At 57.2% G+C, this 27,987-nt stretch overlaps 4 protein-coding genes and 13 non-coding genes across 27 annotated transcripts in view; 2 read left to right on the forward strand and 15 right to left on the reverse strand.

Moving 5' to 3' along the window:
- Positions 1-430: 430 nt before the first annotated feature.
- LOC128852810 (5S ribosomal RNA) lies at positions 431-549 on the reverse strand. The gene has a single exon (XR_008450862.1). It is a non-coding gene; the product is annotated as a 5S ribosomal RNA (ribosomal RNA).
- Positions 550-1,015: 466 nt separating this feature from the next.
- LOC128852811 (5S ribosomal RNA) lies at positions 1,016-1,134 on the reverse strand. Its single transcript, XR_008450863.1, has one exon. It is a non-coding gene; the product is annotated as a 5S ribosomal RNA (ribosomal RNA).
- Positions 1,135-1,613: 479 nt separating this feature from the next.
- Positions 1,614-1,732, reverse strand: LOC128852765 (5S ribosomal RNA). Its single transcript, XR_008450818.1, has one exon. It is a non-coding gene; the product is annotated as a 5S ribosomal RNA (ribosomal RNA).
- A 480-nt stretch (positions 1,733-2,212) lies between these two features.
- On the reverse strand, positions 2,213-2,331 carry LOC128852766 (5S ribosomal RNA). Its single transcript, XR_008450819.1, has one exon. It is a non-coding gene; the product is annotated as a 5S ribosomal RNA (ribosomal RNA).
- Positions 2,332-2,811: 480 nt separating this feature from the next.
- On the reverse strand, positions 2,812-2,930 carry LOC128852813 (5S ribosomal RNA). Its single transcript, XR_008450865.1, has one exon. It is a non-coding gene; the product is annotated as a 5S ribosomal RNA (ribosomal RNA).
- Positions 2,931-3,407: 477 nt separating this feature from the next.
- On the reverse strand, positions 3,408-3,526 carry LOC128852814 (5S ribosomal RNA). The gene has a single exon (XR_008450866.1). It is a non-coding gene; the product is annotated as a 5S ribosomal RNA (ribosomal RNA).
- A 455-nt stretch (positions 3,527-3,981) lies between these two features.
- Positions 3,982-4,100, reverse strand: LOC128852815 (5S ribosomal RNA). The gene has a single exon (XR_008450867.1). It is a non-coding gene; the product is annotated as a 5S ribosomal RNA (ribosomal RNA).
- Positions 4,101-4,581: 481 nt separating this feature from the next.
- LOC128852767 (5S ribosomal RNA) lies at positions 4,582-4,700 on the reverse strand. The gene has a single exon (XR_008450820.1). It is a non-coding gene; the product is annotated as a 5S ribosomal RNA (ribosomal RNA).
- A 480-nt stretch (positions 4,701-5,180) lies between these two features.
- Positions 5,181-5,299, reverse strand: LOC128852768 (5S ribosomal RNA). The gene has a single exon (XR_008450821.1). It is a non-coding gene; the product is annotated as a 5S ribosomal RNA (ribosomal RNA).
- Positions 5,300-5,779: 480 nt separating this feature from the next.
- On the reverse strand, positions 5,780-5,898 carry LOC128852770 (5S ribosomal RNA). Its single transcript, XR_008450823.1, has one exon. It is a non-coding gene; the product is annotated as a 5S ribosomal RNA (ribosomal RNA).
- A 476-nt stretch (positions 5,899-6,374) lies between these two features.
- Positions 6,375-6,493, reverse strand: LOC128852816 (5S ribosomal RNA). The gene has a single exon (XR_008450868.1). It is a non-coding gene; the product is annotated as a 5S ribosomal RNA (ribosomal RNA).
- A 477-nt stretch (positions 6,494-6,970) lies between these two features.
- Positions 6,971-7,089, reverse strand: LOC128852817 (5S ribosomal RNA). Its single transcript, XR_008450869.1, has one exon. It is a non-coding gene; the product is annotated as a 5S ribosomal RNA (ribosomal RNA).
- Positions 7,090-7,565: 476 nt separating this feature from the next.
- LOC128852818 (5S ribosomal RNA) lies at positions 7,566-7,684 on the reverse strand. The gene has a single exon (XR_008450870.1). It is a non-coding gene; the product is annotated as a 5S ribosomal RNA (ribosomal RNA).
- Positions 7,685-9,115: 1,431 nt separating this feature from the next.
- Positions 9,116-12,875, forward strand: SAR1A (secretion associated Ras related GTPase 1A). Its single transcript, XM_054071549.1, has 7 exons — positions 9,116-9,198; positions 9,469-9,543; positions 10,268-10,387; positions 10,905-10,970; positions 11,528-11,631; positions 12,078-12,209; positions 12,614-12,875. Exons 2-7 carry the CDS (start codon positions 9,486-9,488, stop codon positions 12,728-12,730), a joined length of 597 nt encoding a protein of 198 aa, XP_053927524.1. The 5' UTR covers positions 9,116-9,198; positions 9,469-9,485; the 3' UTR covers positions 12,731-12,875.
- Positions 12,876-13,739: 864 nt separating this feature from the next.
- TYSND1 (trypsin like peroxisomal matrix peptidase 1) lies at positions 13,740-15,755 on the forward strand. Its single transcript, XM_009566625.2, has 4 exons — positions 13,740-14,776; positions 14,858-14,991; positions 15,070-15,255; positions 15,346-15,755. The coding sequence occupies exons 1-4, from the start codon at positions 13,800-13,802 to the stop codon at positions 15,555-15,557; spliced, it is 1,509 nt and encodes a 502-aa protein (XP_009564920.2). The 5' UTR covers positions 13,740-13,799; the 3' UTR covers positions 15,558-15,755.
- Positions 15,756-15,900: 145 nt separating this feature from the next.
- Positions 15,901-23,379, reverse strand: SPOCK2 (SPARC (osteonectin), cwcv and kazal like domains proteoglycan 2). 3 transcript variants are annotated; one of them, XM_054072091.1, is made up of 10 exons: positions 23,041-23,379; positions 20,389-20,434; positions 20,002-20,116; positions 19,816-19,918; positions 19,622-19,730; positions 19,424-19,543; positions 19,119-19,337; positions 17,124-17,186; positions 16,859-16,996; positions 15,901-16,762 (listed from the first exon to the last, which is right to left on the reverse strand). In XM_054072091.1, the coding sequence occupies exons 1-10, from the start codon at positions 23,362-23,364 to the stop codon at positions 16,617-16,619; spliced, it is 1,383 nt and encodes a 460-aa protein (XP_053928066.1). In that variant the 5' UTR covers positions 23,365-23,379; the 3' UTR covers positions 15,901-16,616. The 3 variants fall into 3 exon arrangements, with proteins under 3 accessions (XP_053928066.1, XP_053928068.1, XP_053928067.1); XM_054072093.1 differs by lacking the exon at positions 23,041-23,379 and adding an exon at positions 20,640-22,885; XM_054072092.1 differs by lacking the exon at positions 17,124-17,186.
- A 1,398-nt stretch (positions 23,380-24,777) lies between these two features.
- Positions 24,778-27,987, reverse strand: part of ASCC1 (activating signal cointegrator 1 complex subunit 1) — a 42,669-nt gene continuing 39,459 nt past the window's right edge. For 5 of the 9 annotated variants that reach the window (XM_054072185.1, XM_054072181.1, XM_054072182.1 and 2 more), the window contains 2 exons: positions 25,868-25,946; positions 24,778-25,001 (listed from right to left, as the gene is read on the reverse strand). In XM_054072185.1, coding sequence (XP_053928160.1) covers positions 24,811-25,001; positions 25,868-25,946 — 270 coding nt within the window. In that variant the 3' untranslated portion in view covers positions 24,778-24,810. The other 4 variants (XM_054072189.1, XM_054072188.1, XM_054072190.1 and 1 more) reach the window with 2 other exon arrangements.

Raw genomic sequence — 27,987 nt, forward strand, 5'->3', positions numbered from 1 at the left:
ACCAAACAAGGGGCTTCACACAAACACAAACCCTACAAACACACAACAAAACTAACAACAAAACACAAAAACAACAAAACACAAACCAGACACCTGCAATAACAACACCTTCACAACAAACACCCACAAAAAAAAATTAAACACCTGCCTCACACAAACAACACCCCTGCAAGACCACCACAACACCACGCACGGGGATTAAACACACCCTGCTCTCATACCACGGGCTCCTCAACAGGGCACACACCTCACAATTCCCTCCTCCTCAACAGTCTCTTCCACCTCAAGACACCCCCAAAAGCCTAGCAGGACCACAATGCCCGCAAAGACACCCTCCCCGACACCCTCAAAAACAGGAGACAGACCACCCCTCAAAAGGTGCCCCCCCTCACACTCCCACAACCCTCCCCAACACAAAAGCAAAAGCAAAAGCCTACAGCACCCGGTATTCCCAGGCGGTCTCCCATCCAAGTACTAACCGGGCCCGACCCTGCTTAGCTGCCGAGATCGGACGAGATCGGGCGTTCTCAGGGTGGTATGGCCGTAGGCACTCAAACACACTCAACACTCCCAGTCCTTCCTGCACACGCACAACAAACCAAACAAGGGGCTTCACACAAACACAAACCCTACAAACACACAACAAAAACGAACAACACAAAACAACAAACACAAACCAGACACCTGCAATAACAACACCTTCACAACAAACACCCACAAAAAAAAATTAAACACCTGCCTCACACAAACAACACCCCTGCAAGACCACCACAACACCACGCACGGGGATTAAACACACCCTGCTCTCATACCACGGGCTCCTCAACAGGGCACACACCTCACAATTCCCTCCTCCTCAACAGCTCTTCCACCTCAAGACACCCCAAAAGCCTAGCAGGAACACAATGCCCGCAACGACACCCTCCCCGACACCCTCAAAAAGCAGGGGACAGACCACCCCTTCAAAAGGTGCCCCCCCTCACACTCCCACAACCCTCCCCAACACAAAAGCAAAAGCCTACAGCACCCGGTATTCCCAGGCGGTCTCCCATCCAAGTACTAACCGGGCCCGACCCTGCTTAGCTGCCGAGATCGGACGAGATCGGGCGTTCTCAGGGTGGTATGGCCGTAGGCACTCAAACACACTCAACACTCCCAGTCCTTCCTGCACACGCACAACAAACCAAACAAGGGGCTTCACACAAACACAAACCCTACAAACACACAACAAAAACGAACAACAAAACACAAAAACAACAAAACACAAACCAGACACCTGCAATAACAACACCTTAACAACAAACACCCCACAAAAAAAATTAAACACCTGCCTCACACAAACAACACCCCTGCAAGACCACCACAACACCACGCACGGGGATCAACACACCCTGCTCTCATACCACGGGCTCCTCAACAGGGCACACACCTCACAATTCCCTCCTCCTCAACGTCTCTTCCACCTCAAGACACCCCCCTAAAAGCCTAGCAGGACCACAATGCCCGCAACAACACCCTCCCTGACACCCTCAAAAACAGGGGACAGACCACCCCTCAAAAGGTGCCCCCCCTCACACTCCCACAACCCTCCCCAACACAAAAGCAAAAGCAAAAGCCTACAGCACCCGGTATTCCCAGGCGGTCTCCCATCCAAGTACTAACCGGGCCCGACCCTGCTTAGCTGCCGAGATCGGACAAGATCGGGCGTTCTCAGGGTGGTATGGCCGTAGGCACTCAAACACACTCAACACTCGCAGTCCTTCCTGCACACGCACAACAAACCAAACAAGGGGCTTCACACAAACACAAACCCTACAAACACACAACAAAAACGAACAACAAAACACAAAAACAACAAAACACAAACCAGACACCTGCAATAACAACACCTTAACAACAAACACCCCACAAAAAAAATTAAACACCTGCCTCACACAAACAACACCCCTGCAAGACCACCACAACACCACGCACGGGGATCAACACACCCTGCTCTCATACCACGGGCTCCTCAACAGGGCACACACCTCACAATTCCCTCCTCCTCAACGTCTCTTCCACCTCAAGACACCCCCCCTAAAAGCCTAGCAGGACCACAATGCCCGCAACAACACCCTCCCTGACACCCTCAAAAACAGGGGACAGACCACCCCTCAAAAGGTGCCCCCCCTCACACTCCCACAACCCTCCCCAACACAAAAGCAAAAGCAAAAGCCTACAGCACCCGGTATTCCCAGGCGGTCTCCCATCCAAGTACTAACCGGGCCCGACCCTGCTTAGCTGCCGAGATCGGACAAGATCGGGCGTTCTCAGGGTGGTATGGCCGTAGGCACTCAAACACACTCAACACTCGCAGTCCTTCCTGCACACGCACAACAAACGAAACAAGGGGCTTCACACAAACACAAACCCTACAAACACACAACAAAAACTAACAACAAACAACTAAAACAACAAAACACAAACCAGACACCTGCAATAACAACACCTTAACAACAAACACCCCACAAAAAAAATTAAACACCTGCCTCACACAAACAACACCCCTGCAAGACCACCACAACACCACGCACGGGGATCAACACACCCTGCTCTCATACCACGGGCTCCTCAACAGGGCACACACCTCACAATTCCCTCCTCCTCAACGTCTCTTCCACCTCAAGACACCCCCCCTAAAAGCCTAGCAGGACCACAATGCCCGCAACAACACCCTCCCTGACACCCTCAAAAACAGGGGACAGACCACCCCTCAAAAGGTGCCCCCCCTCACACTCCCACAACCCTCCCCAACACAAAAGCAAAAGCAAAAGCCTACAGCACCCGGTATTCCCAGGCGGTCTCCCATCCAAGTACTAACCGGGCCCGACCCTGCTTAGCTGCCGAGATCGGACGAGATCGGGCGTTCTCAGGGTGGTATGGCCGTAGGCACTCAAACACACTCAACACTCACAGTCCTTCCTGCACATGCACAACAAACCAAACAAGGGGCTTCACACAAACACAAACCCTACAAACAACAACAAAAATTAACAACAAAACACAAAAACAACAAAACACAAACCAGACACCTGCAATAACAACACCTTCACAACAAACACACACAAAAAAAAATTAAACACCTGCCTCACACAAACAACACCCCTGCAAGACCACCACAACACCACGCACGGGGATTAAACACACCCTGCTCTCATACCACGGGCTCCTCAACAGGGCACACACCTCACAATTCCCTCCTCCTCAACAGCTCTTCCACCTCAAGACACCCCAAAAGCCTAGCAGGACCACAATGCCCGCAAAGACACCCTCCCCGACACCCTCAAAAACAGGAGACAGACCACCCCTCAAAAGGTGCCCCCCCCTCACACTCCCACAACCCTCCCCAACACAAAAGCAAAAGCAAAAGCCTACAGCACCCGGTATTCCCAGGCGGTCTCCCATCCAAGTACTAACCGGGCCCGACCCTGCTTAGCTGCCGAGATCGGACGAGATCGGGCGTTCTCAGGGTGGTATGGCCGTAGGCACTCAAACACACTCAACACTCCCAGTCCTTCCTGCACACGCACAACAAACCAAACAAGGGGCTTCACACAAACACAAACCCTACAAACACACAACAAAAACGAACAACAAAACACAAACCAGACACCTGCAATAACAACACCTTCACAACAAACACCCACAAAAAAAAATTAAACACCTGCCTCACACAAACAACACCCCTGCAAGACCACCACAACACCACGCACGGGGATTAAACACACCCTGCTCTCATACCACGGGCTCCTCAACAGGGCACACACCTCACAATTCCCTCTTCCTCAACAGCTCTTCCACCTCAAGACACCCCAAAAGCCTAGCAGGAACACAATGCCCGCAACGACACCCTCCCCGACACCCTCAAAAGCAGGGGAAAGACCACCCCTCAAAATCTGCCCCCCCTCACACTCCCACAACCCTCCCCAACACAAAAGCAAAAGCCTACAGCACCCGGTATTCCCAGGCGGTCTCCCATCCAAGTACTAACCGGGCCCGACCCTGCTTAGCTGCCGAGATCGGACGAGATCGGGCGTTCTCAGGGTGGTATGGCCGTAGGCACTCAAACACACTCAACACTCCCAGTCCTTCCTGCACACGCACAACAAACCAAACAAGGGGCTTCACACAAACACAAACCCTACAAACACACAACAAAAACGAACAACAAAACACAAAAACAACAAAACACAAACCAGACACCTGCAATAACAACACCTTCACAACAAACACCCCACAAAAAAAATTAAACACCTGCCTCACACAAACAACACCCCTGCAAGACCACCACAACACCACGCACGGGGATCAACACACCCTGCTCTCATACCACGGGCTCCTCAACAGGGCACACACCTCACAATTCCCTCCTCCTCAACGTCTCTTCCACCTCAAGACCCCCCCCCCTAAAAGCCTAGCAGGACCACAATGCCCGCAACAACACCCTCCCTGACACCCTCAAAAACAGGGGACAGACCACCCCTCAAAAGGTGCCCCCCCTCACACTCCCACAACCCTCCCCAACACAAAAGCAAAAGCAAAAGCCTACAGCACCCGGTATTCCCAGGCGGTCTCCCATCCAAGTACTAACCGGGCCCGACCCTGCTTAGCTGCCGAGATCGGACAAGATCGGGCGTTCTCAGGGTGGTATGGCCGTAGGCACTCAAACACACTCAACACTCCCAGTCCTTCCTGCACACGCACAACAAACCAAACAAGGGGCTTCACACAAACACAAACCCTACAAACACACAACAAAAACGAACAACAAAACACAAAAACAACAAAACACAAACCAGACACCTGCAATAACAACACCTTCACAACAAACACCCCACAAAAAAAATTAAACACCTGCCTCACACAAACAACACCCCTGCAAGACCACCACAACACCACGCACGGGGATCAACACACCCTGCTCTCATACCACGGGCTCCTCAACAGGGCACACACCTCACAATTCCCTCCTCCTCAACGTCTCTTCCACCTCAAGACACCCCCCCTAAAAGCCTAGCAGGACCACAATGCCCGCAACAACACCCTCCCTGACACCCTCAAAAACAGGGGACAGACCACCCCTCAAAAGGTGCCCCCCCTCACACTCCCACAACCCTCCCCAACACAAAAGCAAAAGCAAAAGCCTACAGCACCCGGTATTCCCAGGCGGTCTCCCATCCAAGTACTAACCGGGCCCGACCCTGCTTAGCTGCCGAGATCGGACAAGATCGGGCGTTCTCAGGGTGGTATGGCCGTAGGCACTCAAACACACTCAACACTCGCAGTCCTTCCTGCACACGCACAACAAACCAAACAAGGGGCTTCACACAAACACAAACCCTACAAACACACAACAAAAACGAACAACAAAACACAAAAACAACAAAACACAAACCAGACACCTGCAATAACAACACCTTAACAACAAACACCCCACAAAAAAAATTAAACACCTGCCTCACACAAACAACACCCCTGCAAGACCACCACAACACCACGCACGGGGATCAACACACCCTGCTCTCATACCACGGGCTCCTCAACAGGGCACACACCTCACAATTCCCTCCTCCTCAACGTCTCTTCCACCTCAAGACACCCCCCCTAAAAGCCTAGCAGGACCACAATGCCCGCAACAACACCCTCCCTGACACCCTCAAAAACAGGGGACAGACCACCCCTCAAAAGGTGCCCCCCCTCACACTCCCACAACCCTCCCCAACACAAAAGCAAAAGCAAAAGCCTACAGCACCCGGTATTCCCAGGCGGTCTCCCATCCAAGTACTAACCGGGCCCGACCCTGCTTAGCTGCCGAGATCGGACAAGATCGGGCGTTCTCAGGGTGGTATGGCCGTAGGCACTCAAACACACTCAACACTCGCAGTCCTTCCTGCACACGCACAACAAACCAAACAAGGGGCTTCACACAAACACAAACCCTACAAACACACAACAAAAACGAACAACAAAACACAAAAACAACAAAACACAAACCAGACACCTGCAATAACAACACCTTAACAACACCCCACAAAAAAAATTAAACACCTGCCTCACACAAACAACACCCCTGCAAGACCACCACAACACCACGCACGGGGATCAACACACCCTGCTCTCATACCACGGGCTCCTCAACAGGGCACACACCTCACAATTCCCTCCTCCTCAACGTCTCTTCCACCTCAAGACACCCCCCCTAAAAGCCTAGCAGGACCACAATGCCCGCAACAACACCCTCCCTGACACCCTCAAAAACAGGGGACAGACCACCCCTCAAAAGGTGCCCCCCCTCACACTCCCACAACCCTCCCCAACACAAAAGCAAAAGCAAAAGCCTACAGCACCCGGTATTCCCAGGCGGTCTCCCATCCAAGTACTAACCGGGCCCGACCCTGCTTAGCTGCCGAGATCGGACGAGATCGGGCGTTCTCAGGGTGGTATGGCCGTAGGCACTCAAACACACTCAACACTCACAGTCCTTCCTGCACATGCACAACAAACCAAACAAGGGGCTTCACACAAACACAAACCCTACAAACAACAACAAAAATTAACAACAAAACACAAAAACAACAAAACACAAACCAGACACCTGCAATAACAACACCTTCACAACAAACACACACAAAAAAAAATTAAACACCTGCCTCACACAAACAACACCCCTGCAAGACCACCACAACACCACGCACGGGGATTAAACACACCCTGCTCTCATACCACGGGCTCCTCAACAGGGCACACACCTCACAATTCCCTCCTCCTCAACAGCTCTTCCACCTCAAGACACCCCAAAAGCCTAGCAGGACCACAATGCCCGCAAAGACACCCTCCCCGACACCCTCAAAAACAGGAGACAGACCACCCCTCAAAAGGTGCCCCCCCCTCACACTCCCACAACCCTCCCCAACACAAAAGCAAAAGCAAAAGCCTACAGCACCCGGTATTCCCAGGCGGTCTCCCATCCAAGTACTAACCGGGCCCGACCCTGCTTAGCTGCCGAGATCGGACGAGATCGGGCGTTCTCAGGGTGGTATGGCCGTAGGCACTCAAACACACTCAACACTCCCAGTCCTTCCTGCACACGCACAACAAACCAAACAAGGGGCTTCACACAAACACAAACCCTACAAACACACAACAAAAACGAACAACAAAACACAAAAACAACAAAACACAAACCAGACACCTGCAATAACAACACCTTCACAACAAACACCCCACAAAAAAAATTAAACACCTGCCTCACACAAACAACACCCCTGCAAGACCACCACAACACCACGCACGGGGATCAACACACCCTGCTCTCATACCACGGGCTCCTCAACAGGGCACACACCTCACAATTCCCTCCTCCTCAACAGCTCTTCCACCTCAAGACACCCCAAAAGCCTAGCAGGACCACAATGCCCGCAACGACACCCTCCCGGCTCCCCTCAAAAACAGGGGACAGACCACCCCTCAAAAGGTGCCCCCCCTCACACTCCCACAACCCTCCCCAACACAAAAGCAAAAGCAAAAGCCTACAGCACCCGGTATTCCCAGGCGGTCTCCCATCCAAGTACTAACCGGGCCCGACCCTGCTTAGCTGCCGAGATCGGACGAGATCGGGCGTTCTCAGGGTGGTATGGCCGTAGGCACTCAAACACACTCAACACTCGCAGTCCTTCCTGCACACGCACAACAAACCAAACAAGGGGCTTCACACAAACACAAACCCTACAAACACACAACAAAAATTAACAACAAAACACAAAAACAACAAAACACAAACCAGACACCTGCAATAACAACACCTTCACAACAAACACACACAAAAAAAACCTAAACACCTGCCTCACACAAACAACACCCCTGCAAGACCACCACAACACCACGCACGGGGATTAACACACCCTGCTCTCATACCACGGGCTCCTCACCAGGGCACACACCTCACAATTCCCTCCTCCTCAACATCTCTTCCACCTCAAGGCATCCCAAAATCCTGGCAGGACCACAATGTCCGCAACGACACCTTCCCTGACACCCTCAAAAGCAGGGGACAGACCACCCCTCAAAAGGTGCCCCCCCTCACACTCCCACAAACCTCCCCACCACAAAAGCAAAAGCAAAAGCCTACAGCACCCAGTATTCCCAGGCGGTCTCCCATATAAGTACTAACCGGGCCCGACCCTGCTTAGGTGGCAGGATTGGATATTCTCAAGGTGGTGTGGCTATAGGCACTCAAATCCCCATAACACACACAGTTTCTGAAATACATGTCACCACCCTCACACCCATACACTCACATTAACACTCCCCCCCCCACACTGAACACTTCTCTACATATTTTATAACCCACACACAACAGTATCGCCAAACAGAAAACATTCCCCAACAACTTCAGACAAACCAAACCTGCCACACCAAACTCAAACCACGCACACCCTACATCAACCAACCACATGCTGTTCTTTGAACTATGTCCTCTGAAGCTTGACCATTTGTGTCCTTGTTTTGTGGCCCTGGCAATGAAGAGCTGAGTGGATGCCGCAACAGGTCCTCCCTGTACCTTACTGTCCCGACAGAGCCTGAGGGCCCGCTCTGTGGGGCGGGATGGAGGGCAGTGTGGGGGCAGGAGGCAGCTGCTTCTCCCTGGTCTGAACTCGCTGGCCGGACCCGGCTGCGATGTGGGTGCTTCCATCCTTCCTCCTCATCCCCACCCGCTGCCCTCCTGGCCGGACCCTGCCCAGGAGCTTCCACCTGTGCTCAGGAGCCCTCGAGCGGAGCCCCTCGAGCTGCCCGCTCCCTGGCGCCCCCTCAGCGCAGACAGTGCTGTGCGGGCTCACTGCGGTGCTCTTTGTGTTTTATCTCCCTGCTTTTCCCAGGCACATTCCCGAGGGATTTACTGGTCACGCAGCCCCCGGCCGTGCACGGGGCACCCCGGATCGGGGCGGGCAGCGACCGCCCCAGGCAACCTCGAACCCCCAACCCTCACGCTCGGCGTTGCCTTGGATACGCGTGCGCGAGGTGTTGTGATGTCATGGGAGGGGGTGGGGCTGGGCGCCAGCGCGGCGATGCGGAAGCGGAAGTGGGCCGGGCGAGATCGGGTAGACGCGTTTCCGGCGGGCGCTGGCGGCTGCCGAGGCGGCGGCGCGGGGGCAGCTGGGGGTGAGCGCGGGGCCGGGGGTCTGTGGCAGGATGGGCTTCGCCAGAGGGGGCCGGTCCCGGTCCCGGGGTTCGGGATACGGGGCCGGGCCGAGTTTACGTTCGGGTTTGGGCCCGGGCCCGGTAGGTGGGAGGAAGGCCCGCTTGGGGAAAGGAGGCAGGACTGCACCAACCCCATGGCCGCCGGTTCTCGGCCCCTGCCCCGGCTCGCCTGGCCCTGTTCGGCCCTCACGCGGCTCTCCTCGAGCCGTGACACTCGGTTCTCTCCCGCAGGCGATCCATCTCCAGCGATGTCGTTCCTTTTCGAGTGGCTTTACAACGGCTTCAGCAGCGTGCTGCAGTTCCTGGGTAACGTCGCTGCTCCCCGGTCCCCCACATCTTGGTCCGGGTTGGCTCTGACCTCAGCCTGGGCGCCTGCTGGCCACTGGCCCTGGCATCCTGTGCAGCAGGGGTGGTGGCCATAGCTTTGCCCAATGCCGGGCGACCTGGGCAGCTGAGCTGGCTGCTTTGCTGGAGGGCAGGCAGCCCTGGTGGTGAAGCACCTCCCAACAGAGTCATGGATTCCAGAGGAGAATGGGGCGTGCTCTGTTTGCAAGGATGAGAAAAAACCTTGCTGGGAGCCCAAGGGAACTTCCCTGTGGCAGATGTGTACCTGGAAGTAGAAATAATCTGTTTATCCAAAGGAAAAGATGTGACGTTTCATGCTTTGAGCTTTTTCTTCCACAACTTGTCTCTGTTTTTCATCACTTTATTCCATTTTCCTGCCTTCAAAGCAGCAGGTTGATCCTTGTCCTGTGGCAGATCAGTAATACCCTGCTGGGGTCTGTCTGAGAAAAAACTACGTCGCTTGTAGAAATATGGGGTTAGAAAATGATTCTGTGGTTCTGCAGATGTTGCCTTGGTAAAAGCCACTTCAAGCCGTACGAGCTTTTCTGGCTGTTCTTTGTCTGTACAATGGAAGTATTGTCAGTGTAGCACTGTAGCTCTGGGAGAGGGGTTTGTACATAGACAGGTTCCTGTTTGGATGATGAGATAAGCCCACTGGAGTTGTTCTTGTGTGTTTTCCTGCTAGGTTTGTACAAGAAGTCTGGAAAACTAGTGTTCCTGGGCTTGGATAATGCAGGGAAAACTACTCTGCTGCACATGCTGAAAGACGACAGGCTGGGACAGCACGTCCCGACACTACATCCCAGTAAGTCTGCCAGGCATGGAGCCTCACCAGCCTCCCAATGGGGATTTTCCACATTAATTTTGGGGACGCAGTGTCAGAAGATGCTTTCATGATAGCTCTAGATTGGGGAGATTCAGTTCCAGGCTCTTAAAACTGCATCTGACATTCCAGCCAGACATTTCTTGCCCGAGTTGGAGTGGATTTGGGGTTTTCTCCCAAGTAGAAAACGGAGAACTCTGAGACTGGTGGGGTTTGGATAATGCCATGCCTCTCTGAGGAGAGAGTGGGCTTCTAATGGAAAGGATAATTGCAGATTAATAAGCACATGCCTAAGTGGGGAGGCAGGAGAAATAATTAACCTGCTCCTGGTTTTGTGGAACAATCCCCGTTTCAGTGATGGAATTCTGCAGGGTATTCCTGAATTCTATAGGATGCCTGGGATGAGGAGTGTGTTTGATGTTAATGGGAATCCCCAGGAAGCTCTGGCTGTGACAGCTGATTTGTTTGCCTCGAACACAGCCTGTGTTGTTCTTTCCAGCATCAGAAGAGCTGACAATTGCTGGAATGACCTTCACCACTTTCGACCTGGGGGGACACGAGCAAGGTAACAGTAGAGCTGCTGAATGGGAGTACCTGGTGAGGTCAGCCTTCAGATTTCTGCCACAATCCCAGCCACCTGAACAAAAAATGACCAAAAAGCAATAGGAATTAGCAGTACCTGAGTATTTTTTGCTGAAATTGTTTGTGGAGCCATATATGGGAATAACCTCCTTGCCGTAGCACATCAATGGTTCAGTACTTGTGCTAATTTCCAGCAGTTTGGGAATAAATTGTTGACAGTCCCTGCTCCACTGCCTGGAATGCTTTTAGCCCTGGAAGACTTGAGTGTCATAGGCTTAATTCTTTTGAATAATTGCTTAATTCCCATTTTTAGACTCTCTAGAAGTTCTCAGAAAAGCTTTTCTGCTCCTTTTGGAAGAAAGACACCATGGGTACAAAGGCAGCCCTGGGTGCTGAGGCTTACTTGGAAAAGCAGGGAGAGCGTAACTGGCTCTCCACACTTCCTGGCTGCAGGTCCATTTACTGACAGGTCTTACGCTGCCTGGGGGAAATGAGAATGGTTTGGGCTGTAGTTTTCCCAGTGTTATTTCTGTGTTCCAGCTCGCCGCGTATGGAAGAACTACTTGCCAGCCATCAATGGGATCGTCTTCCTGGTGGACTGCGCAGACCATTCCCGTCTTATGGAATCCAAAGTGGAGCTTAATGTATATGTCTTTCTGGTTTTTTTCCTTCCCCCAGATCTCGGAATAGCTAAACTGTAAATAACGTTCTTTGCGGGGCTGGAAAGCGTGCTCTGGATTTCCACTCCCATTGCACCCTTTATGATGAGGTGCCTGAAGCATGTGCTTGTGTAGGAATTAGTGCGTTGCTTGGACCAGATCAGTACGGATTCATAAGCTGGAGAATCCTGGATGCCCTTCCTGTGGGTTGACCGTGGGCTCTGGAGCAGCCTTGGAAGAATTTTCTTATGGGCCTGCAGGTTTAGATAGGAGATGGTGTTGAGAAGCCTTTCTGGAGAGACTCCTTCTGCAGGGGTGCTGTGGCTCAGGAAAATAACCCTCGGTGGTCACAGAACTGAAACAAAACCAGTTTTCTTTGAATTATGAGCATTTGTTCTGCCTCTGGTTTAACCCTTCCATCTCGCATGCAGGCGCTCATGACAGATGAGACAATATCCAACGTGCCAATCCTTATCCTGGGTAACAAAATCGACAGACCAGAGGCCATCAGTGAGGAGAAGCTGCGGGAGATCTTTGGACTCTATGGACAGACCACGGGCAAGGTAGGGGGAGGCATGCGAACCTCAGATCATCCACAGCCAAGGGAGGGCTCGAGGGTTACACTGCGGAATGAGGCAAAAAAATCTTAAGAAGCAGATTGAATTTATCCACAACATCGACCAAGCTGATGATAATTACACTCTCAGGAAAGTTTGGAAGCTGCCAGAATTGTGCAAAATGTGGTACCTCTACAACAATTAGGGAATTAATCATTCCCTAAGGCACATTGCACAGTGCCTGGAAGATAAATTGCTTTGGTGTTTCTAACGCCTGCTCTCCTGCAGGGCTGGTGGCAACAGCTGTGTGGGCCAGTTGCTCCTGGGTTTCTCTCAGTGGTGGTGACTGGGTTTCCACTTCCCTGAGAATGACAGGGGCACGGTTCTGACTTCCCTTTGGATTTCCCTAGGGAAATGTGCCGCTGAAGGACCTGAACGCGCGTCCCATGGAGGTTTTCATGTGCAGTGTGCTGAAGCGGCAAGGCTACGGCGAGGGCTTCCGCTGGCTATCGCAGTACATTGACTGACGCTCGGGCAGACACAAAGGTTTTCTTCCTCTGGACTGATCCTGTTACAGCTTCCTACAGACTTTTGTATTTGAACACGGAAGGCTTTCCAACCGCGTCCTGGCATTGACCAAGAGACTCTGGGTTTTTGGCTGCCCAATACACAGTGGTGACACAACTTTTCCACGGGATGGGGAGAAAGCACCATCCTGCACCCGGGTGCAGCTTGTCCCGTTTGGTTCGGTTATGGCAGGGCCAGTGGGATCTGGGAAGTCAGGCTCGGCTCGCTGCACTGTAACAGCTGCAAGGGAGAGCGCGTCTCACCACTGTGGGCAATTGACTTAAAAAAACCACAAGAAAAGGAAAAAGCAATTATATTTTTTAAAGGAAGTGTTCACGTAAACAGCATCCCTTCTAACGTTTTAGTTCAGCGCTCACTGTGTGTAGGTCGGAGTTGGGATGGGGTTTTATAAAAGGATATTTAACGGTATTTAGCGATTTCACCATTTCCCGAACCGAGGTATCGTCCTGTCAATAAAGGTCGCGCTTGGGCCCAACCCGACTGCAGGGTGGCTGTGCTGTGTCACCGAGAGGGCTGCTCCGGGGGTCTGTGGCCTGGGCGAGGGGCGGGAGCTGGGGAGCGGCGGATGCGGAATCCCCTCGGTGGGGTGGTTAGCATCGCACGGAGCCTTTGGCCTTTTCTACTCCACGCAGCGTTTGTCTGGCGTCTCGTTGCTTCCCCAGTCGTCGTTTGGGGGTTAAATAAGGGCGGTTTGGGGGAAGGGAGACGAGGGGGGGGGCGGAGGGCCACGGGCGCCACGTCGCGCGCCCCGGCCCGAAGCTGCAGCCAATGGATGAAGGAGGCGGAGACATAGGCGTGAGCGGTGGGAGTACGTGTGGGGGTTGGTCAGGGGAAGGGGCGTGGCCAGAGGGGATGTGGAGTGGGTGGGGCTCTGCGAGGGGGCGTGGTCCCGTGTATGAGCGTGGCCGTGGAGGGGCGTGGCCGGGGGCGGTGCTGGGCTGCGCTCTGCCCAGCCTGGGTTCGTCGCGTTGCCTTGTCCCGCCCCGCCCGGTTCCCGCGGCCGCCGCCATGGCGGAGGAGCCGGCCTGCTGCGCCGTCAGCGTCTCCGGCCCGGCCAGCGGCCCCTACAGCTGCAGCGCGGTGGTGCTGAGCTGCCGCCCTGGGCTGGTGCTGTGCCAGGGCGCCGTCTTCGCCCCGTTCCTGCGAGAGGGCCCCGCTGCCTGGGCGCAGCGCCGTGCCCTGCTCCCCGCCGCCTTGCAGCCCTGCCCGCGTCTCCTCGTGCTGCAGCCCCCGCCCCGCGGCCTCGACGCCGCCATGCAGCAGCACGAGGCGCGGCTGCTGGCGCTGGTGCCGTGCGGCGCCTTCCGGCGGGCGCTGGCGCGGATCTTCAGCCAAGCGGAGCAGTGGCGCTTCGGCGGGGAGGCGGTGGGCGACGAGCAGCGGGCCCTGCACTGGTTTGCCTGGCTGCGGGTGCCCGGCCTCGACTCTCCCACCCGTGGCTGGACGGCCCGGGCAAGCGCCAGCTGCCTGCGCAAGGGTGAGGGCCTGCTGGCCTGCGGCTCCCCCTTCGGCACCCTCTGCCCCGACCTCTTCCTCAACACCCTCAGCAAAGGGGTGGTGAGCAACCTGGCCGGGGAGGAGAATGCCCTCATCCTGACCGACGCGCGCTGCTTGCCCGGCACCGAGGGCGGCGGCGCCTTCCTGCCCTCTCCCACCGGCCCCTGCTTGGTGGCAGTCATTGCTGCCTCCTTTTGCTGGAAGGGCGCTGAGTGGGTCGGGCTTACCCTGCTCTGCTCCCTCGCTGCCATCCTGCGCAGCAGCACCAGCGTCCTGGACACAGCCGGTGTGGCGGTGCCACCGATGCCGGTGGCGGCAGTGGTGCGGGCAGGAGGCGGACAGGACCGCCTGGGCTGGGCAGCGCTGGTGGAGTGCGGATCAGCATGGGGTTCAGGGGTGCTCCTGGGCCCCCAGCTGCTCCTCACCTGCCGGCATGTGGTGGAGACAGGGGTCCCACTCCGGGTGACGCTGGCGCCCAGCCCTGGCCGGTGAGTGCAGCTGCCTATCCCCCACCTTGTCCCCTACCCTCTGTCCCTCACACGGTGACATCTCACATGCCATGTCTTTAGGGCTGCCACTGTCCTTGGCGGGCGTGTGGTGTTTGCCACTGAGGAATCGTCCCCCTTTGACGTGGCAGTGGTGGAGCTGGAGGAGAGAGTGCCAGGCTTTGCCCCCCTCCGCCTAGCTGACACCTTCCTCCCAGGTAAGCAGCTTGGGGGACATGTAGGGTGCCAGGGTGTGTGGGGGATCACCCCCTTGCACCCACTTCTCCCCGCTCCAGGAGAGGAGGTGAGCGTGGTGGGCTTTGGGGCGCTGGGGCAGGCGTGCGGCCCCTCGGTGACAGCGGGGGTCCTCTCAGCCGTGGTGGTGGTGGCCAAGATCCCTGTCATGCTGCAAACCACCTGCGCCGTTCATGGGGGCTCCAGTGGTGGCCCTCTCATCTCCTCCCAGAGCGGACGCCTCCTGGGTAAGCTGGGGATCCCCTGCGGGTGGTGGGGTCCCAGGAGTGCCCCCTGGCCAGACCCAGTGACACAGGCATCGCTTCTCTTCCCGACAGGGATCGTAGCCAGCAACACCCGGGACGCCAGCGCAGGGGCCACCTACCCCCACCTCAACTTCTGCATCCCCATCACCATCCTGAACCCCCTCATCGTGTGTTACCAACACACTGGCAAGCCCGAAGCCTTTGCCGGGCTCAACCGGGCAAGCGAGGGGGTGCGGGCTGCCTGGCGGCTCCAGAGGCAGCCCAGACTGCCCAGCAAGCTCTGACCCCTCGTCCTAGGCAGCTCATGCAAGGGATGGAGGTGACATTTCCTTGGTGGTGTCGGGGCCAAGCACTGGAGAGAGTGGGTGGGGGATGCAACAAGGTGCCTTTGCCAGATGCTGGCAACCCCAAACTGGGGAGGTTTGGGGGTTTGTTTCGGTTTATTTTATTTTCTCCCTGGAGCCATAAAAGCTGTGAATCGAGGCTCTGCTGTCCCGTGGTGCCAAGCGGCGGAGGTGATGGGTGGTGGATGTCTTGTCTGAAGTGGGGGTTGAATTGGGTCTGGGGGGAGTCCCGTAAGAGATGTAGGGTTGGGTCATGCTCTTGGGGGAAAGGGGCATAAGCTGGGGTCTGGGATGGGGAGGGGAGAAGTTCTGGGTCCTGCTATGGCTCGGGCCGTCGCAGGGTGGGGAGAGGGAATTATTTTGGGGCTGGGGTCCTGGAGAGGGTTGGGGCCATATTTGGGGCTGAGCACCTGTGGAGAGAGGTCAACTCCAGCCTTGTGTCCGCCAAGTGCAGGGGCCAAACTCAGGGTCAACGCCTAATCCCAAATCCACCCTACCCAAGGGGGCAGGAGCCGGGACCCCCCAGCACCCCGTGGCATGGAGAGAGGGAGGAATGGGCGGGTGAGCGTTTGACACAGCACGGGGTATTTATTTCACAGCCGCTACACAACGCCGGGGGCCGGGGCAGCCGCGCAAGCACAGCACGGGGTGGATGCAAAGTAGGGAGGGGGGGGGCAGCTTATCTATGGGTGTTTTTTTGCTTTTTTTCATTTTTCCCACTTTTATTAGTGCCGTTTGCCTGGTTGAAGACCACACAGCAGCACACCAGGCCTACAAGGCTCTACCCAAAAACAAAAAGAAAAGCTCAAATTTGCACAAGCGCGGCCCCCCCTGCCCTGCTGTCCCCCTCCTCAGGCAAGCACCCCGATGCCCCGTTCCACATGGGGCCAGGGGGAGCTGCACCCACCCCACCCCACACCGGCAGCGGGGGGGGTCACGGGGACCCCTGGCTGGGGGGCTGCTGCCCGGCTGTGCCGCCCACCAGGCTCTCCTGCTCCTCTACCAGATGTAGCCACCGTCATCGCCCTCGCCCGCTTCGCCCTCCTCTTCCTCGCCTTCCTCGCCTGCCTCCTCCGGCTCCTTCTCCTCCTCGTCCTCCCAGCCCACGCTACTCCCAAAGTCGCCCGAAAACCCTGTCGCCTCCTCTGTGGGGGTGACGGGCACAGGCTCACGGTCAGGTCTCGGGGCCGTGGCGCCCTCCACATGTCGGGGGGCTCCCCCCGGCTCCCCCCGGCGCTCACCGCAGTCGGGGCTGCCGTGGCCACGGGTGCCTGTCAGCTCAGCGCCGTGCTGGTCCACGCACCAGCACTCCCCGCCACCCGGCTCACACTGTGCCCGCCGGTAGTACCCATCCTCGTCACAGCTGGGGATGAAGGTGCCTACAGAGAAACAATGATCCCCCAAACACGTGCAGGGCAAGAACCCCACGGAGCTCCCCATCCACAGCCTCATCCCACTCCAGCCTGGCCGCACCGGGGGACAGGGACCCCGAGACCCCCCACTCACCCGGCTTTTGTTTGGTTGCTTCTTGGATCTGAATCTTCTCCAGTTCCTTGAGGCAGGGTGGCTCTGCAGCACACCCACAGACTGCTCTTAGGGTGGGTGTGCACCCCCACATTGCAGACACCCCCCCAAAATGCTGCTCTTGCAGCCCACATGGTGTGTAGCCCCCAGCCCTATGAGCCCCCTGACCCCACAGCGTGCATCCTCGTCGTGTAGATCCCCCAGACCCTGCAGCACGCATCCCCCATGGCAGGTACACCCTCCCACAAGCGTGCATCCCCCTAAGCCCCATGGCATGCATCCCCCGCAGTGTACATCCCCCCAATTCACAGCCCATGCATCCCCCCACAGCGTGCATCCCCCCAAATCCCATCACATGCATCCCCCCCATAGGGTACATCTCCCCCACAGTGTGTATCCCCCCAAATCCAATGGTCTGCATCCCTGCAAATCCCATGGCATGGAACTCCTCCCTCAGTGCGTATACCCCCCGAATCCCCTGGCAGGTATCCCCACCCACCCCAAGGTGTGCATACCCCCAGATCCCATGGGATGCGCCCCCACAGCAGCGTACACTCTCCCCAAATCCCATGTTATGCATCCCTCCTGAGTGTGCATCCCCTCAAATCCCATGGCATATATCTCCCCCCTCAGTTTGCATCCCCTCAAATCCCACAGCACACATATCCCCACAGTGTGCATCCCCCAAATCCTATGGCAGACATCTGCCTTACAGTGTGCATTCCCCAAATCCCACGGCAGACAACCCCCTACAGTGTGCATCCTCCCAAATCCCACTGCCTGCATCCCCCCAAATTCCATTGCATGCATCCCCCCCGCTCAGTTCGCATCCCCTCAAATCCCACAGCACGTATATCCCCACAGCGTGCATCCCCCAAATCCTATGGCAGACATCCCCCCCGCAGTGTGAATCCCTGCAAATCCCATGGCAAACATCCCCCCCATAGTGTGCATCCCCCCAAATCCCATGGGAGACAGCCCCTCTCAGTGTGCATCCCCCCATATCTCATCGTATGCACCTCCCCCTCAGTGTGCATCCCCACAAATCCCATGGCAGACATCTTCCCCAATTCCCATTGCATTCATACTCTCCCCTGTGCATTCCCCCAAATCCCACGGCAGGCACCTCCCCAGTGTGCATCCCCCCAAATCCCATGCTATGCATCCCCTCCCCAGTGTGCATTCCCCCAAATCCCATGCTATGCATCCCCTCCCAAGTGTGCATCCCCCCAGATCCCATGGCAAACATCACACACACAGTTTGCATCCCCCCAAATCCCACGTTATACATTCCCCACAGCGTCTATCTCCCCAAATCCCATTGTGTGCATCCCCTGCAGTGTGCATCCCCCCCAAATCCCACACCTGCATCCCCCCCTCAGTGTGCATCCCCCCCAAATCCCACACCTGCATCCCCCCCTCAGTGTGCATCCCCCCCAAGGCTCATGCTCAGCATCCCCCTCAGTGTGCACTCCCCCAAATCCCATGCTATATGTCCCCCCCGAGTGCACAACCCACCAAATCCCATGTCAAGCATCCCCTCCCCAGTGTGCATCCCCCCAAATCCCAGCACCTGCATCTCCCCATATCCCATTGCATGCATCTCCTCCTCAAGCGTTCATCCCTCCAAATCCCATTGTGTGCATGCCCCACCGTGTGCATTCCCCCAAACCCCATGACCCCACCACCACTGTGCATCCCCCCAAATTCCATGGCACCTCTTCCCTGAGATCCCAAGACACATATCCCTCTCAGCCCCATGGTGTATATCCCATGGCACATATCCCCACTATGGTTTGCATCCCCCAGACCCCACGGAGCACACCCTCCCATGCCAGTATCCCCTCCTACCCCAGCCCCGCAGCCCGGATCCCCGGTGACCCCACAGCTGCATCCCCTCCAGCCCAAGGCCGCAACCCTCCTCCCCAGAGCCCCCCCCTCGCTCAGCGCGTTCACCCTCATCCTGGCGCGACGCACTTTCCCTCCAGAAGCAGAAGCACCACTCAGGAGCAGAGACGCGGCCGTCCTTGGAGGTGTCGCAGGAGTTGAAGAAGGCGCGGATGCACACCTCGTACTTATCCAGGTTGATGGCGGCCAGCTCAGCCGCCTCCAGGAAGAGATCCCCGCTTGTGTCCAGCCGGGCAAACATCCACCCCACTGCCTCCTTGCAGCTGGCTGCCACGCTCCTCTCCAGCGCTGCAGGGCAGGATGCAGCCCGTGGCTGCCTGACTCCCCCGGGACAGCACCCTGAGCCCCCGCCCCGTGCTGCGCGAGGCGCTTACCAGTGGCAGGGCTGGCAGGGAGGCCTCCAGAGCCATTCTGCTTGGCGTTCTCCCGCAGGAGCTGGAACCAGTCGCGAAGGCGGTCACCCAGGTCGGCCAGGTCCTGCCCAGTGCACGGCTCTGCGGAGGGTCCGGAGGGGTGGCATCAGGCTGGGCAGGGCTTGGGGACACCCCAGCGGTGCCCTCTGGCCCACTCACCTTGCTTGCCATCGCTGGCCGGGCTGCGTGGGGTCGGGCAGGGGCACTGCCCCTCGCACCGCACCGTCAGCTGCTTGCTGGCCAGGCACGCCTGCTGCTCCAGCTTGCACTGCAGAGTGGCAGCGGGAAGTCGGTGAGGGGGACAGACACGGCACAGCACCTTCCTCCTCACAGCGAGGTGCCACCATTCTTACCGCTGAGCTGTAGGTGTGCCCGTCGGAGCCACAGACGGCAGCGAGTGGGGCGGCGTGGCAGGGTTTGCAACCCCCATGCCCCTTGGCACCCAGCGGCTTGATCCTGCGTGGGGAGACGACGCTGAACCCCCACCTCAGTGTCCCCCCTGCCAGTGGCTCAGCCTTGCCCCTCCCCTGCCCTCATACCTGTGCTCCAGCTTCTTGCGGCTGATGCACATGGCGCGCTGGTAGCCCTGAGCCACACACACCTTGTGCCGGCTGCACTTCACCTTCTGGCAGGGGTCCTTGGTGGTGTCCAGGGCTGAGGGGGCAGAGAGGGGCCAGGGCAGGCAGGGGGGCAGGCAGGGACCCCCGGGGGGAGCCCCAGCAACACCGGCCACTAGCCGGCCCGGCACAAAGCCCCATTCAGGCTGCAGCTGAGTGGACGTCTCAGCACCAGCTGCCACCTCCCAGCACGCACCAGCCCCACCACTCCCAGCAGAAGGGAAAAGCCCAGGGGGTGCAGGCAGAATGCATCCCCCCCACCCCAGTGCTGGCTGGCAGTGAGCCCCCTGCACCCCATCTCAGCGCTACCTTCATCCCCGGGCTGGTTGTCCTCCCAGCTCTTGATGTAGTCATCCTGCAGTAGGGGAAGAGCCTGGATGAGTGCAGGTGGGAGGAGAGGTGACTCCAGGCCAGGTGTGCCACCATCGGCTTGGGGTCACCAGCCTGGCAAGTTCCCCTTGCACAACACATGAGCAACGCACACACTCCGGGCATCCCTCACACCAGGAGGGGAGCAGCCCTCCCCCTAAAAGTGGGTGCCGCTGCCCCTCAGCGCTCACCTCCACCTCCTGGCAGCACGGTGATGAGACGGCCAACACCAGGAAAAAAGGAAGGAAAGAGAGAGCGAGAACACCCACTGTCAGTCCTGAGGCAGCCCAAAGCCCCAGCCCACGGGGCCCCATTGGGCACCCCAACCTTCCAAGCTGCCCAAAGGACCCATCCCCAGCCCTCAATCCCACCAGCACCCACCACTAAGATGCTCCACCATCTCTGGCTCGAGACCTGTAACCCTGAAGAGCCCTTGTGCAAGGTAAAACTTTCCTGCATTGCCCCTTGGCTGGCCAGGAAAGGTGGGGAGCGAGGAGGGATGGATGGGAGGAAGACTCCAAGAGCCTGGCAAGGCCAAGAATCCCGTGGGTGACAGTCTTCGCGCTGCCACCCTGTTCTTTCAATACGGAGCCCAGAGGGAGCAAGGTAAGATGGATGTCACTGCCTGGGGAGGCAGAACTGCTCCCCCAGAGCTCTAAAACCATCCCAGAGGTCCCCACTTAAACCCTCCAGGCAGGCAGCACCCCTCGCCCCACGAGACGCTCTGAAGTGGGATTGGTGATAGCCGGGTGGGAGCATCCCTGCCACAGTGGGGAGGGCGGCCAGGGATTTGGATGGCAGCTCAAAGGAGAGGCGCGGGAGGCAGTTCCGGAGGGAACGTCTCTTGCTGGGGTGCAGCGGCGTTTGCACCGCAATCGATGGCCTGCGTTCCCATGCCGTGATTAGCACCACTGCGGCGCCCAGCAGCTCCTGCGGCGCGGCTGTGCACAGCCGTCACCCTCCTCCCTGCCGCACGCGGGGCTGCGCTCCCTCCACCAGCGCTGCTGGGCCGAAAACCCCACAAATCCATGGGATTTGCTTATTAATCTGCGCTAACGGCTGGCAGGGCCGTAGCCTCCCCCCGCCTGGCGGCAGCAGCACTGCCAGGAGAGCCCCCCCGCCTGCTGCACGGTGGGGGTCCCTCAGCCCCAAACCCCTCAAGGGATGCCTGGAGTGGTGGGGTCACATCCACGTGTGCTCCCCTGCGAGCATCCGCAGCTGGACAACGTCCCACGAGCCCAGCGCTGGCACAGCCAGCTGAATATTTTGCTGGCGAGGGTCCCTAGGGAGGTGTTCCCCTTGCCCCCTCGCCCATGCTCGGTCCCCTAACTGATTTTTCTGGCAGGGAAGTGCTGCCCACAGCAGGGCACGTGTCCTGGCAGCATCCTCGCCACGAAGGTGAACCCGAGTGCGCATTTGAACAAAGACCAGAGGGGCTGGCTCGGGTTGGGGGGCGGCTCAGCGTGTGCCCCCTCCCCACTCGGCTACTGCAGGTCCCCCAGACACCTTGGATGGGGATGCAAGGAGGACACCAGCTGGGGGTAACGCGGGAGCAGGGGTGTAAAACAAGCCCAGGAACAATCTGCATCTGCCCCATAAAATTCAGGGGTGGAACTAAATGTCATCGAGGCTGTTGTTAAAAGCAAAAGGTTACAGGATGCTGAGCCAGATGTGCCGGGTCACCTGCCATCGCTCCAGCACCTTCTGTATCCTCATCCTTGCCCCCCCCTCACTTTGTCCTCTCCCCATCCCCAGAGACCACCACCCGCAGGGCTGAAGGGAGCAGGAGTCAGGGAAGATGCCTGTGCCCCAGTCCACACTGAGCTGTCCCTGAGGGGCCGAGGCCACAACCTGCCCCTGCCTGGGCCCTGATGTGGTGCTTGGGAAGAGGGTGCAGGGATGGCACCTCCAGGTCCTTGGCAAGGCTGGCTTGGGCATCAAGTCCTGGCCATGGTGGCGTTGTCATCAGCTGCACCAGGCTGGGCAGTGAGCAGGGGTGATGGGCACAGCGGTGATGGGCACGGCGGCGATGGGTACAGTGGCATTGGGCACAGTGGCGATATGCATGGTGGCGATACACATGGTGGTGATGGGCACAGTGGCGATGGGTGCAGTGGTGATGGGTGCAGTGGCAGTGGGTATGGTGGGACTTGGCACGGTGGTGATGGGCATAAGGGCAATGGCACGGTGGTGATGGGCATGGTGGTAATGGGCAGGGTGACAATGGGCACCATGGGACTGAGCAGGGTGGTAATGGGCACGGGCGCACCGGCACGGTGGTGATGGGCACAGTGGTAACGGGCAGGGTGGCAATGGGCACAGCGGGACTGCGCAGGGTGGTGTTGGGCACGGGGGCACTGGCACGGCGGTGATGGGCACGGTGACGATGGGCGCAGTGATGATGGGTGGCCCTGGGCACGGTGACGGTGGGCAGGTGGCGACGGGCACGGTGTCCCCGTGGCTGCCGCAGCCGGGGAGGTCCCGGGAGATCCCGGGGGTTCGCCAGGGCCGGGCGGGGGCCGAGGAGGGGAGCGGGGGAGGGTGTCCCGGGGCCGGTGCCGTCCCGCCCCCCCGCCCGCGGCGCGGACTCACGTCTCGGAAGCGGTTCCAGTGCTTGATGCGGCCGCCGTACTGGGAGATGGACGAGAGCCACTGCTCGTCCTCCATGAAGTTGCCGGGGCTCTCGCCGGGCGCGGCGGGGCCGGCGGGCAGCAGCAGCGCCAGCAGCGCCAGGAGGGCGCGGTGCCCGCCGCAGCCCCGCATGCTGCCGCAGCGCCGGGAGCGACCGCCGCAGCCGAGCCGAGCGCAGGGCGGGGGCGGCACCGGGAGGGGCGAGGCGGGGCCTCCGCCGCCCCCCGCACCTGCGCGCCGGCCCGGGCGGGGGAGCCCGCAGCGCCGTCCCCGCCCGGTCCCCATCCTCCGTCCCCATCCTGCATCCCGCATCCCCCAGCTCTCATCCCGCACCGCGGTCCCTGCTCAGTCCCCGACCCGCGTCCCACACCATGATCCCTACCCAGTCCCCATCCTCCATCCCGCATCCCGCAACCCCCATCTCTCTTTCCGCATCGTGGTCCCTACCCGGTCCCCATCTTCCGTCCCCCATCCTGCATCCCCCATCTCTCACCTCGCACTGTCGTGCTCACCCGGTCCCCATCCTCTGTTCCTATCCTGCATCCCTCATCCCACATCCCTCATCCCTCACCCGCATTGTGGTCCCTACTTAGTCCCAATGCCACATCCCTCATCATGGTCCCTACCCAGTCCCCATCCTACATCCCCCATCCGCCATCCCAGACCTGACCTGATCCTGCATCCCTGGTCCCTCCCCTGTCCCCATCATCTGTCCTGCATCCCACACCCTGCATCCCCCATCCCACACCCTCCATCCCCCATCCCACATCCTCTATCCCCCATCCCAAATCTCCTGTCCTGCATTGTGGTCCCTACCCAGTTCCCATCCTCCATCCCCCATCCCAAATCTCCTGTCCTGCATTGTGGTCCCTACCCAGTTCCCATCCTCCATCCTCCATCCTCCATCCCCCATACCCAACCTGATCCGATCCTGCATTCCCCATCCTGCATACCTGATGCTCCCCTGTCCACATCCTGCATCATGGTCCTTACCCAATCCCCATCCTCCATCCCCCATCCCTGACCTGACGGGACCCTGCATGCTGCATTCCCAGTTCCCCCCTGCCCCCATCCTGGATCCCTGGTCCCTACCCAGTCCCCATCCTGAGTCCTCCATCCCTGCCCTCTTCCAACCCTGCATCTGACCCCATGCATCCCCTGGCCCTACCCAGTCCCCATTCTGCATCCCTCATCCTTGCCCTGTCCACATTCCTTGTCCCTACCCAGTCCTCATTCTGCATGCTCAGTCCATACCATGTCCCCATTCCGCATCCCCTGCCACATTCCCATCTTGTACCCTTCATCCCATATCCCCTGTCCCTACTATGTCCCCATCCTACGTCCTTCATCCCTGCCACATCTCAGCCTGTATTCCCACACTTCATCTCCTGCACACACACATCCTGCGCTCCTCATCCTGCATTCCCAGTCCCTACTATGTCCCCATCCCAAATCCCCCATCTTCATTCCACAAGCCCCAGACTGCATCCCCTCTCCCAGCTGTGTTCCCACCACCTGTCCCTGCCATAACCCCATCCTGCCTCCCCCACCGTGCCCCCACCCTCCAACCCTCGCCCTTCAGCTCCACCAAATCCCCATCCTGTACCCCTGCCCCTTTTTTTTCCAGTCCCTGTCCCCATCCTTTGCCCTCTGTCCCTGCTGTGTCCCCACCCTGCACCTCCCATCCCCCAACCCCCATCCCTGCGATGCCCACACTGTGGTCCCCATCCCTCAGACACCCCAGCACAGCATCCTGGGGTGCCGGGGAGGATCGGGAACAGAGCAGGGCAGGATGTGCCCCACTGCTTTTGGGTTCTCCTCTCGGCCCATGAAAGGCAAGGTGGGCGCAGAGCTGCTTGCAAGGATGTCTCCTTCTGATTGGGTGTTGCAGGGAAAGATGGTGACTCCCACCCCGTCTGCAGCTGCGAAGGAGCAGAGGGGGCATGGGGCTCCACGTCCCCACTGCTCCTCCACAGCTGCAGCTGGGGAAGCTCTCCGCACAGACCCGGCTTTTATTCTCCCTGCGAGGATGCTCAGGATGGAGAGGAAACACAGCACTGTGTTTCCTTACAGGAAAAGCAGCTGCTATGGCCCATGGCAGGTGCACATGCTGCCTCCGAAGCAGCGATGCTGACCTTAAGCAAGACTGATGCAACTGAAAATACAGATTCCAGGCACTGGAGTTAGGAAAACGATGGCATTTTCCAAATTTATGGTTAACAACGAGCCACACTCCCAACTCAGGCTCCAGTGAGAATTACTGCTGAGCAAACCAACAACTTAAACCAACTCCCTGAGTCCTTTCTTCTTCCTGTGCACAATGATACAGGGACAGGCAAGTGGGGCAGCCAGTCTCTGGCACAGCCTGGATGGGGGAAAGAAGCAGAGCCATGGAATCTGGCAAACCCATAACATTGCCTGGTTTATCGGGATTTCCATTCATCAGTGCAGGACCATGCAGAAAAAACAGTTTTATCGTGCTGAGTATGAAACTGCTCTAATTATATTTATGAATAATGACAGATAAAGGAGAACTGTTGGTAAATCTACCATGGTACATCTTTTTTCTGGCCCCAAACCCCTCAAAAAGCAGTAGGTGTGGTTTATTTACTCAAGTAGGTGTCTTGTGTAATGGCAAGGGGATATAACACCAACTCGGCTGCCCTCGATCATATCACAAGCCCTTGTTACAGAAGCACTGCCGGCAAAGGAGAGCTGCCACTCCCCCAGACTCGAGTGCGTGCTTAACGTTATACAAGGGGATCAAGCAAAGCGTAAAATTAAGTACCTGCACAATGGTTTGCTGGATCACAGCCTAACCTCTGGCTCCGCGGATGAGAGGAACAGGCCAGCAGCCTTAATTCTGCCTGAGGATGGAGATGTGAAACGAATTTAGCCGTGCCAGGCTACAGCATCCGGGTTAGCCACTTACTGCTTTAAGTCAACCACCTTCCAAACGGCCACAGAATTAATTGCCATTAAACATGTCTACGTTAGCGGGAAGTTGAGGAATGTGCTCAGATCGGCCCCTCTTTGTAGAAAAGTTGTGTTTGCCTCCATGCCGAGAAGCGGTTCCCAAGTCAAAGCTCGCCCTGTGTTAGGGAGGTGGCAAGACTCTTTAAGTCCACTTCAGTGAAGAAATCAGTATCGCCAGTATTAAGAGACAATGGAGGAAAGCAGGTGTGATAGAAATGCCACCGATGCCCCACTAAGGAAAACTAGAGTGCCAATGGCACCCCGTGTCCTGTAGCACTCAGTTTCAGTTGTTAAAAACCCACAGGCAGCAGCTTTCCGAGGCGCACCGCCCCTTCCTGCAGCAGGCAGCACGGCTGGCGGCTGAGAGCAGCTCCCAGGTCTGTTCTTTGGGCGGCTGATTGAGATTTGCCAAGTACCTCTTCAGGCTGGCGGAAAGATGACAGCAACCGGTGTTAAGTGCTCTCAGCGTCTCCCTGCATCGGGCTGCTAGTGAGCGTGCTAGTGCTCTGCTCGCTGAGCGAGCGCTTTCGAAGGCGGCCCTTCCTCCTCTGCTAGGAGAGCACAAAGGCGCTTGGCTGCAAGGAAAAGCAGAGACAAAAAGCCTAACAATTGTACTTGGGTACAAGCGCAGGCTCCAGGGTAAAGAGTAACCAGCAAAACCACCGATTATTTAATTCCCGGCACACAGGTTTGCAAGCAAAGATGGACAATTTGGTTTTGGAAATACAACCAGCAATGCATTTGGGTGAAAAAAGGAAAGGCACCGTGAATCCTGCCTGCCACCCACTGCTGTCCGTGCAGACAGAGCAGTCACAGCCAGCAACCTTTGCAAGGGGGGAAATGGGACAAAACCCTCTCAAAACTGATTACTAGTACAAGGAGATGCTGCTGGAGCAGCCCTGTCCCCAGCTAACACGCGCTCTGCCTCAGTGACAGTGTGATTCCACATTCATGGCAGCAACCAGGAATGAGCAGCAGCAGCCGCCACCGCCACCAGTTTGTTCCAAAATAACTAAACACCAGCATCTTCCATTGTTCAAAGTGTTCATCCGCAGCCGAGTTGAAAGCCTGCGTCACTATTCCTGCTAAACAGGGACGTTTACAAGAAAAACGGTCGTCTTCAGATCTCTGAAGGATTCACAACGGTATCAAAGACTTTTGCTCTTCTTTCAATGGAGAAGTCACCTACCAGGTGCATGTTTTTGACATGCTCTGAAACGGTCACTGGAAAAGAGCTCTTAGCGTAAATGCTTTCCTATTAACATAGTTGTGTGCTGGAAGTTTAATTACAGAAACCATCAATGCGACAGGAAATAAACACTTTTCTCTTGAAGGGAATTAATTTATTTGGAGATCTACATCACACAGGCACGCTGCTGGAGATCCAAGCAGTGCCTGGCCTCGATACCATTAAATCACGCTCCGGGGAGTTCTCTTGGATTTTAAATACTTATTTTAAGAACAAACTTCCTTCTTCTGAAATAAAGCCATGTTTAAATCTGGGTGATTCCTCAAAAGCCACCTGCACCTGTTTTTCTTGGAAAACAAACAGGCAACAGATATCAAATAGGCAACTGTGTGACATTCTGGTTACCAACAGGGAAAGGAGGCAAAAGGACTCTGGATTCCCTCAAAGGGAAGGCAGGCAATACATGTCATAAAAGGTGCAGAGGAATGCCATGGTTCCTGGCTGGAACATGCTGCCGAGGAGTCATGAGGCATCCCTGCCTGGAGTTCTGTTCAAAATTTGTGTTCTATAAAAAGACCTTTCACCGATGAGCGGACCTGCTGCGGCAGCTGTGCTGCCGGTTCAGGAGAAGGTCAGCTGCCCAGACGTTGCATAGTAGCCAGAGGCATCCGAGGAGAACCTCTGGGAAAGACGCACTGAGTCCAGATGTACCTCTCCGAAGTAGAAGTTCTCAAAGAGCTGAA

Source organism: Cuculus canorus, chromosome 7, assembly GCF_017976375.1.
Source record: "Cuculus canorus isolate bCucCan1 chromosome 7, bCucCan1.pri, whole genome shotgun sequence".
Taxonomy (NCBI): Eukaryota; Metazoa; Chordata; class Aves; order Cuculiformes; family Cuculidae; genus Cuculus; species Cuculus canorus.

Excerpts from the sequence above, each read along its gene's own strand:
- TYSND1 (XM_009566625.2), top strand. The coding sequence starts at position 13,800 with ATGGCGGAGGAGCCGGCCTGCTGCGCCGTCAGCGTCTCCGGCCCGGCC. Across the intron at positions 14,992-15,069 it reads AGCTGACACCTTCCTCCCAG|GAGAGGAGGTGAGCGTGGTG; the intron begins GTAAGCAGCTTG and ends TCCCCGCTCCAG. Across the intron at positions 15,256-15,345 it reads CCAGAGCGGACGCCTCCTGG|GGATCGTAGCCAGCAACACC; the intron begins GTAAGCTGGGGA and ends TCTTCCCGACAG.
- SAR1A (XM_054071549.1), top strand. The coding sequence starts at position 9,486 with ATGTCGTTCCTTTTCGAGTGGCTTTACAACGGCTTCAGCAGCGTGCTG. Across the intron at positions 10,388-10,904 it reads CGTCCCGACACTACATCCCA|CATCAGAAGAGCTGACAATT; the intron begins GTAAGTCTGCCA and ends TGTTCTTTCCAG. Across the intron at positions 12,210-12,613 it reads ATGGACAGACCACGGGCAAG|GGAAATGTGCCGCTGAAGGA; the intron begins GTAGGGGGAGGC and ends GGATTTCCCTAG.
- SPOCK2 (XM_054072091.1), bottom strand. The coding sequence starts at position 23,364 with ATGGGGACCGGGCGGGGACGGCGCTGCGGGCTCCCCCGCCCGGGCCGG. Across the intron at positions 19,919-20,001 it reads CGCAAGAAGCTGGAGCACAG|GATCAAGCCGCTGGGTGCCA; the intron begins GTATGAGGGCAG and ends CTCCCCACGCAG. Across the intron at positions 19,544-19,621 it reads GGCCAGCGATGGCAAGCAAG|AGCCGTGCACTGGGCAGGAC; the intron begins GTGAGTGGGCCA and ends GACCCTCCGCAG.